The sequence below is a fragment of the Sinocyclocheilus rhinocerous genome, unplaced genomic scaffold (genome assembly GCF_001515625.1).
Source record: "Sinocyclocheilus rhinocerous isolate Xijiao unplaced genomic scaffold, SAMN03320098_v1.1 scaffold3854, whole genome shotgun sequence".
Taxonomy (NCBI): Eukaryota; Metazoa; Chordata; class Actinopteri; order Cypriniformes; family Cyprinidae; genus Sinocyclocheilus; species Sinocyclocheilus rhinocerous.
The window spans coordinates 208,366-217,005 of NW_015639760.1; the positions used below are offsets into that span (position 1 = coordinate 208,366).

The 8,640-nt window shown below is 36.9% G+C and overlaps 2 protein-coding genes across 3 annotated transcripts in view; both read left to right on the plus strand.

Moving 5' to 3' along the window:
- The window catches only part of wdr13 (WD repeat domain 13), a 12,585-nt gene extending 6,772 nt beyond the window's left edge, over positions 1–5,813 (plus strand). Inside the window, exons 4-9 of the mRNA XM_016567340.1 lie at positions 412–425; positions 904–1,284; positions 2,924–3,104; positions 3,238–3,379; positions 3,455–3,573; positions 5,553–5,813. Coding sequence (XP_016422826.1) covers positions 412–425; positions 904–1,284; positions 2,924–3,104; positions 3,238–3,379; positions 3,455–3,573; positions 5,553–5,737 — 1,022 coding nt within the window. The 3' untranslated portion in view covers positions 5,738–5,813. The remainder of the gene's footprint in view (positions 1–411; positions 426–903; positions 1,285–2,923; positions 3,105–3,237; positions 3,380–3,454; positions 3,574–5,552) is intronic.
- A 930-nt stretch (positions 5,814–6,743) lies between these two features.
- Positions 6,744–8,640, plus strand: part of asb6 (ankyrin repeat and SOCS box containing 6) — a 3,594-nt gene continuing 1,697 nt past the window's right edge. Inside the window, exons 1-6 of one of the 2 annotated variants that reach the window (XM_016567335.1) lie at positions 6,744–6,790; positions 7,367–7,500; positions 7,582–7,754; positions 7,827–7,933; positions 8,134–8,242; positions 8,329–8,415. In XM_016567335.1, coding sequence (XP_016422821.1) covers positions 6,758–6,790; positions 7,367–7,500; positions 7,582–7,754; positions 7,827–7,933; positions 8,134–8,242; positions 8,329–8,415 — 643 coding nt within the window. In that variant the 5' untranslated portion in view covers positions 6,744–6,757. Of the gene's footprint in view, positions 6,929–7,366; positions 7,501–7,581; positions 7,755–7,826; positions 7,934–8,133; positions 8,243–8,328; positions 8,416–8,640 lie in introns of both variants that reach the window. The other variant, XM_016567337.1, reaches the window with a different exon arrangement.

Sequence of the window (8,640 nt, forward strand, 5' to 3'; positions counted from 1 at the left end):
TTTTTTGCGCGCTCAGTCTACGTTGACGTATCGTACATCCACGTGACTGCACATGGATGCAAGGGTTTTATTAAAGCTGTTAATGTAGTAATTACAATATTTTAAAATGAATTATTTTATCTTTGATGTTTTTACCCATGTTTATTTTTTTTAACAACAAACGATTTGTGATCCAACATTAATTAGCGGACCCCCTGCAGTACCACTGCGGACCCCTGGTTGAAGACCCATGTATTATAGTAATATATATATATATATATATATATATATTAGTGCTGTCAATCGATTAAAAAAATTAACTAATCGCACATTTTTCTGAAATTAATCGAGATTAATTAATATAAATTTATAATAATCTAACTTTTTTCTATATAAAAGTCTTGACACTTTAGTGCTCTCTTCCACCTTCAGTAACCACATCTGAGGTGCCTTTGGGTTAGCCAAACCCCAGTTGCTCCCCGGGCACGACAGCAAAGAAAAAAAAAAAGGCTGCCAACTGCTGTGGGGGTGTGCACTTGGATGGGTTAAATGCAGAGCGCAAATTCCAAGTATGGGACACCATACTTGGCCACACTTCACGTCACTTTCACTTTTCACTTTCACTTATCGGCCAAACTGAAAAAAATGACCAATAAAAAGCAGTGACTGGATTGCCATTTCTTCTTCTTTTTTTTAAATATTGTTTGATTAATATTTTTGTTTAATTTTTGCTTTGCCACATCTGCTAATTGACAGATCTGATACTTTGGTATATATCCAACCTGCACCTTAGACATAACCGTATTTAGATGAGTGCTTCATCAAGACAAGCATTTTGACCAAGAAGTGCTTTTAATCCTTTTCCTGTGCAGCTGCATTACCACTAGCCTGCTTCAATGCATGCACGTAAATGTTTGAAAGTAGCCATTTGTCAGTCTTGGCTGTGGACTGTTGTTTTACATTCCCATTTTAACCCTTTACTATTTTATCTCCTCAGTTCCTCGATTACAGTTTGCCAATGATGATAAACACCTCCTTGCCTGCTGCTCATTGGATGGGACATTGTCAATCATGACGTTGTCCCCGCCTCCACCAACTGTAAAGGTGACACTAAAGGGCCATGCTGGTCCCGTGACTGACTTCGCCTGGTCGCTCAGCAATGACATCATTGTGTCCACATCAAAAGACGGCACTCTGCGTATCTGGAACACAGAGGATGGACGCTGCATCCGAGAGGTGGCTGACCCAGAGGGCAGTGAGCTGCTGTGCTGCACTTTTCAGCCCATGAACAACAACCTGACTGTGGTGAGTCCAAATGCAAAAGTTCAGCTCAGTAAGATTCTTAAATGTTTTTGAAGGAAGTCTCTTATGCTCTAATTTGATCAAAATACAGTAAAAAAGAGTAATATCGTGAAATTGTGAATCATTTTAAAATGCAATTTATTCCTGTGATGGTAAAACTGAATTTTCAGCATCATTACTCCAGTCTTCGGCGTCACATGATCCTTCAGAAATCAATGTAATATGCTCATTTGCTGCTCAAGAAACATTTCTTATTATTGTCATATTTTGAAAACAGCTGAGCCACTAAATATTTTTGTAGAAACCCCAATACAGTATTCTTTGGTGAATATAAAGTTAGAATGGGATTATTCAAGTTGACAGAATGTTTCTGGCCTGAGTATATGGAATTGTTTATGCTGATGAAACATTGCAGACTGCTGTAACAAATACCATCAGCCCATTCAGTAATCCTATTAGGGTGTGAAATTAACATGTGCCACCAGCCAAAAAGAGTAATTTGTGTGCAGTGATGGGAAATTTTACTTGCCCACCAACCACTGTGGTGAGCGACCTATAAAATATGTCTGAATGACATTTGACAAGAAATGCAATTGATGATTTGATTATATCTCTTATACTTTCTTTTTTTATATGGCTTTTAAAGCAATTTTGTCTTAAATGTGAACACTCCAACTAAACTCAGACAATCTCAGGAGGTGCTATGAGTTTGATTAATTTATAACGTGCATTGTGAACACAAAATAAATTGAAAAATAACTTTTATATTGTTGTTAGGTTTACTTGATTAAGCATGCGTAATTTTTTAGAAAAACTGTTGCAAAATGTGAGTATCAAAAATTATGCTTCAGGATTTTAAGGAAGGTTTATTTGTTCGTCCCTCAGTCATCATTGTATTGCATTGCATGAAATGTTTTGAAACTGCAGAGCTTTGATCATAAAACTAAGCATTTAAAAATCATGTTACAGTAGGACATTATTAGGAGATATAGAGTGACAAGTGATATTTATATGCATTTTATGTAAGGGTTCTGCCATACTATTATAATGATCTCATTGATTTACATTAAAATCAGAATGCCATCTTACTTTTTGGCCATGAAAATATAATATAGAAAAATATCATAAATAAATGTCATAAATTACAATTGCATATTTTGATTGATTTGGACCACTGAAAAGCCATATAAGCCTGATGTATCAAATATGATATAAAAAAAAAAAAACACATGCAAACCTTTTTTTTTTTAGATTTTGTCTAAACAAATGATTTAATAATTATTTCTTATGTCAGACTTTTCGGGGTAATACATACCCCAACAGAGATTCATTGTACTTCTGGAAAAATATTTCAAAATAATATTCACTCACGCATTAGCATCTGTAATCTAAATATTTGCTTTTATACAATGCTGCAATATAAAGAAAAATGACTGATTGCAGCTTTAACCAAGACCAAAAAGAGAGCTACAGGTTGTTTAATTTTCTAGTTATTTTATGTATTTAAATTTTGAATATAAAGTCTTTAAACGTCTGTTACACATTTCCTACACTGAATCCCATCTACTGCATGATGATTTTGCTGTGAAGTATTTTCAGTTAATATGATGCATCAAATGTGTCCTTTGTTGTCCGTCCCCAGGTTGGCAACAGTAAACACCACCTGCAGGTGGTGAACATCTCCACTGGGAAGAAAGTGAAAGGAGGCTCCAGTAAACTCACCGGTCGAGTGCTTTCTCTCTCGTTTGATGCTCCGGGGAGAATCCTGTGGGCTGGTGATGACAGGGGAAGCATTTTCTCCTTCCTCTTTGACATGGCCACAGGTACAGTACAAAGATATTTTCTTGCATAAAGCATGAGGGCCACAGCCATATCACCCAGCAGCCCAAGACTGGTTGCCCACTGAAATAGTTACTATGTTGGTGATTATGTAAAGCTGAGGTTCTTTTTCCACAGGAAAACTGACCAAAGCTAAGAGACTGGTGGTGAATGAGGGCAGCCCTATCTCTAGTATCTCTGCCCGCTCATGGATCAGTCGAGAGGCACGGGATCCGTCGCTGCTCGTCAACACCTGTGTCAACAAACTACTGCTGTACAGGTTAGAATGCAACTCAGATTGTCACTTTCTCTTGACTGAGATGATTATTGATCAGTGTGGAACTGGTGTTGACAGGGTCGTGGATAATGAGGGAACACTACAGCTGAAGAGGAGTTTCCCCATTCAACACGGATCCCAACCGCTGCACAGCATCTTCTGTCCTCTCATGTCCTTCAGACAGGGAGCCTGTGTTGGTAAGACTGCAATCATCATATTACGGGCAATTTCTCTCTGTTCTGTGTGTCATATATTCGCTACTATTCAAAAGTTTTGGTTGGCATGATTTTTAAATTTGTTTTTGAAAGAAGTCACTTATGCTCACAAAGGCTGCATTTATTTGATCAAAAATACAGTAAAACTATATAATATTGTGAAATATTATTACAATTTAAAATAAGGGTTTTCTATTTAAATATATTTTAAAATGTAGTTTGTTCCTGTGATGCAACGCTGAATTTTCAGCATCATTACTTCAGTGTCACATGATCCTTCGGAATTAATTCTAAAGGGGCGGTCACACTGCACTTTTCGTTCCATTTACTTCCATTCAAATGCAAGCCCATGCCAAAAGTTTCGCATTTTGCTGCATGCCAAAGTTCAAGCTTGGTGAATTCTGACGTGAAGCTGTGTGACCAACAGCATATCGATACGTCACAGCATGACCTCGCAACTGAATTAAAAGAACATCAATTTAAAACTGCAGTGCTGCAGGAAAGTGGAGTAGATTGTATATTTTTACATTTTAGATGTATTATAAATTGTTATGTGTTGAATTTAAGTTTTTAAAAAGACGCTGCACAGCGTGATGTCATATCACGACCGTTGCAGCATACGAAACCGTTTCGCATGCTCAAAGTCTAGTGTGACCGCAGCTTAATGTGTCAACAAACTACTGCTGTACAGGTTAGAATGCAACTCAGATTGTCACTTTCTCTTGACTGAGATGATTATTGATCAGTGTGGAACTGGTGTTGACAGGGTCGTGGATAATGAGGGAACACTACAGCTGAAGAGGAGTTTCCCCATTCAACACGGATCCCAACCGCTGCACAGCATCTTCTGTCCTCTCATGTCCTTCAGACAGGGAGCCTGTGTTGGTAAGACTGCAATCATCATATTACGGGCAATTTCTCTCTGTTCTGTGTGTCATATATTCGCTACTATTCAAAAGTTTTGGTTGGCATGATTTTTAAATTTGTTTTTGAAAGAAGTCACTTATGCTCACAAAGGCTGCATTTATTTGATCAAAAATACAGTAAAACTATATAATATTGTGAAATATTATTACAGTTTAAAATAAGGGTTTTCTATTTAAATATATTTTAAAATGTAGTTTGTTCCTGTGATGCAACGCTGAATTTTCAGCATCATTACTTCAGTGTCACATGATCCTTCGGAATTAATTCTAAAGGGGCGGTCACACTGCACTTTTCGTTCCATTTACTTCCATTCAAATGCAAGCCCATGCCAAAAGTTTCGCATTTTGCTGCATGCCAAAGTTCAAGCTTGGTGAATTCTGACGTGAAGCTGTGTGACCAACAGCATATCGATACGTCACAGCATGACCTCGCAACTGAATTAAAAGAACATCAATTTAAAACTGCAGTGCTGCAGGAAAGTGGAGTAGATTGTATATTTTTACATTTTAGATGTATTATAAATTGTTATGTGTTGAATTTAAGTTTTTAAAAAGACGCTGCACAGCGTGATGTCATATCACGACCGTTGCAGCATACGAAACCGTTTCGCATGCTCAAAGTCTAGTGTGACCGCAGCTTAATATGCTGATTTGCTGCTCAAGTAAATAATATTTTCTTATTATTGTTGATGTTGGAAACAGTTATGCTGCTTCATATTTGATTTTCTTGATTCTTTGAATATTACGTTCAAAATAACAACAATTCTTCAAAATAGAAATCTTTTCTAACATTATAAATGTCTTTACTTTCACTTTTGATCAAATGAATTCATTAAAAAAATCTTTTGAATCATTTGTTTTTAGGTTAGTGTCATGTTAATGACAAACTTTTGAAATCAATCAATTTTCTGTTTGAATGGCACATCACAATCACTTATGAGATTCCTTTTCAGTTAGGATGTTGCCTATGTAGGCAGCTCACTATGTTTTGGAACAAAGCCAAAGTAAGTGAATCCTGCTCTTTCCCTTATGCAGTCACCGGCAGTGAGGATGCGTGCGTCTACTTTTTCGACGTCGAGCGCAACACTAAGGCCATTGTTAACAAGCTGCAGGGCCACAGCGGGCCCGTCCTGGACGTGAGCTTCAACTGCGACGAAAGCCTGCTGGCCTCCTCTGACGCCACTGGAATGGTGATCATCTGGAGACGGGAGCAGAAGTAACCACGGCAACTCCAAGCTTTCGCTACCTTGGCAACAGCATCTTCCGTGCAGGCTAGCTTGAATCATGTGCAATGAAACTCCTACTGTAAATGTCAAGGTGACTGTTGTGGTTTGAGGGAGTCTGAACTAAATCATGTGGACCATGAAAGAAACTTGTGTCTTATCTTTGTTTTAGGGCTGATTTTTCTGTTTTTGGTTATGTGGGACGTGGCGCTTGTTTGTGAAATTCATTAGTGCTTTGTGGTCATAAATGTGCAACTTAAGAGAGGAGATGTTAATATAATACTTTGTTCACCTTTGTGCTTTGTGTGTCTTAGAGTGAGTGTGTGAGAATGAGAACGTTGAGTCAGCGTGAAGTTGCGTTCGCTTGCACAATAACACTACTGTATTTATGCCTTGTTGAACTCAATAAATTTAATCACACTACCTGAATTAGGCTACATTTGGTCTTTCTGTTTTCTTTCATATTTTGTCATGTTTTTTTTTTTATGTATATTTCTCACTTTTAAAGATTGAAGCACATGTTTAATGAAGAAAACCTAGTTATATTTCAAATTTGAATATGAATAGGCCTCCTCAAGTGAATAATATTATTAAACTTTACCCTGTGTTAGGCTTTTTGAGCAATTTTGCCGGGAAGTTGCTTGGGCACTTTCCCATTGAGAATGGGTAACAAATTTCAATCTGGATAATTGAGATCAGTGTTGGCCCTGTGTTTCACCTGGTTGCCCATTGATGGCAACATTCCCCAAATTTGCCTGGCAACATTGCTCAAAAAGTTGCCCCATGTATCATCAGCCTCAATACAGTTTACAATATTTCTTTAATATTTTTGACTATAAATATGATTTTTGGTGACTTGAGACTTCAGATTGACATGAAAGAATAACGAATCGTTGCTATTTTGTATATGTAACGGCTTTTATTTTGAAATTAACATTAATTATTCATAAGCCCACGTTTCTGCGTGTGCTTTTATTTTGAAAAGAAAAAAATTACCTCACGACAGTTACTTGTAACATGTGGGAGGAACTACTTCCGGTTCTACAGTGGGTACGTTAAGCTAAAGGAATAACAAACATACAAATACAACGCAAATTATTAAATATATTTATGTTAAAAACATTTCCGGAAGCTTTGACTAACTTACGCATGAATCATACAGAAAGCGGTAGACAGCTAACTTAGCAGGCAAGTAAAGATTCTACAACATAAAACAACGAACAAAATGAATAAATAAACTTCATAGGTTTCGTTTCCGCTAATTCAGACGTTATCATTTTAAAGACATCTTATAAGGTGTTAAATTAATGTATATTTTCATTCATGTGAATATACTGCTCTTTCAGAGGTGTGGTCCATCTGATAAAGAAGAGTCTCTCTTCTGAATGTGCATTATTTAAAAACTTAAAAGAGGATTCAATGTTTGTTTCTTATAATTATAGCCTTACTATATATTTATATATTACTACATACCATAGTTGCTCCATAAGAATTTATAACATTGTTTAATTGCCACAAACAGATTGATCTGTGTTGTATAAAATTGTGTAATATTATGTATGTTATGTTTTGCTGACTGACAACATGATTTCTGTATGGTTTACATGTATCTGTGCTGTTTTACAGCGTGAAGAGATCGTGGCACAAAGGGAACAGACTATGCCTTTCCTGCACGGCTTCAGGAGGATCGTGTACGAGTACCAGCCGCTGGTGGATGCTGTGATGAGTGTCCTGGGAATAGAAGGCGAAAACCAGCGCAGGTCAGCAAACCAACTGCGTTTTAAAGACTGCAATGATGACAGAGTTGTGTGAACTGCTTTTTGACATCCTGCATTTGACAGGCAAGATGATGAAGAAAGCGTCTCTGGGGCTCTCGTGGAGCTGCTGGACAGAGAGTCTCAGTCTCCCGTCTTCATGGAGGGAATCAGTTACTCTCTGTTTCGAGTGGCTGATCTCGGGTTGGTCAGCGTGGCACAGGTGCTTCTGCGTTACGGGGCTGATCTCAACTTTGAAGGTTTGTAGAGGATTTGGTGATTCTGATAAGCCTCTTTATAATCATAATCAGACCCTTTTCTTACGGATCCAGACCCTGTATCGTACTACAAGCCCTTACACATCGCAGTCTTGAGGAACAAGCCAGACATGGTGCAGATGTTGATATCTCACGGAGCTGAAATCGAAAAGAGGGACAGGGTGAGAATTTATGTAATCATTGAAATGTAATTGTTGTTTCATAAATTTTCAATTAGATTTTTTTTTATTAATTGTAATTTTTTTTGTTGTTTTATTTTGAATACAGACATTTTCTACATTTTAGATCTATTTTATATATTAAAGGCATTTAAAAAAAATTATATGTTTAAATATGAGCTTTTTTTTAATCTGTGCAATAGATTCATGAAAGCAGCCCTCTTGATTTGGCCGGTGAGGAGGTGGATAAGCTGCCGTGTCTGCGTGTGCTTCTGGATTTGGGTGCTGATGTGAATGCAAAAGACAAGAATGGTATTTCAGCTAAATGAACTAATAAAATAGAATGTTACAATAGAATGGTTTCTTATTAAATGTTACACATGCTTGCTCTTTCACAGGAAAAACTGCACTGCTTCATGCTCTGGCCAGCAGTGATGGACTCACAGTCAATAATGTGGACAATATACAGCTGCTTCTAGAAAGAGGTGCTTCACTGTGCATGTAAAACATCAGCTCTGACACTGACATAGAGAAAAGTTTTATTCTGACATGTTTATTAATAGGTGTTTTAAAAATGGTTTCAGCATGGAAAATGGCATTTCTTTCAAATATTAAGCTAAAAGATTTTATATAGTTATTATTGAAATGTTGAAAGAAGTTTAATTGTATAATTTCATATATATATATATATAAAACATATAATAAAAAAA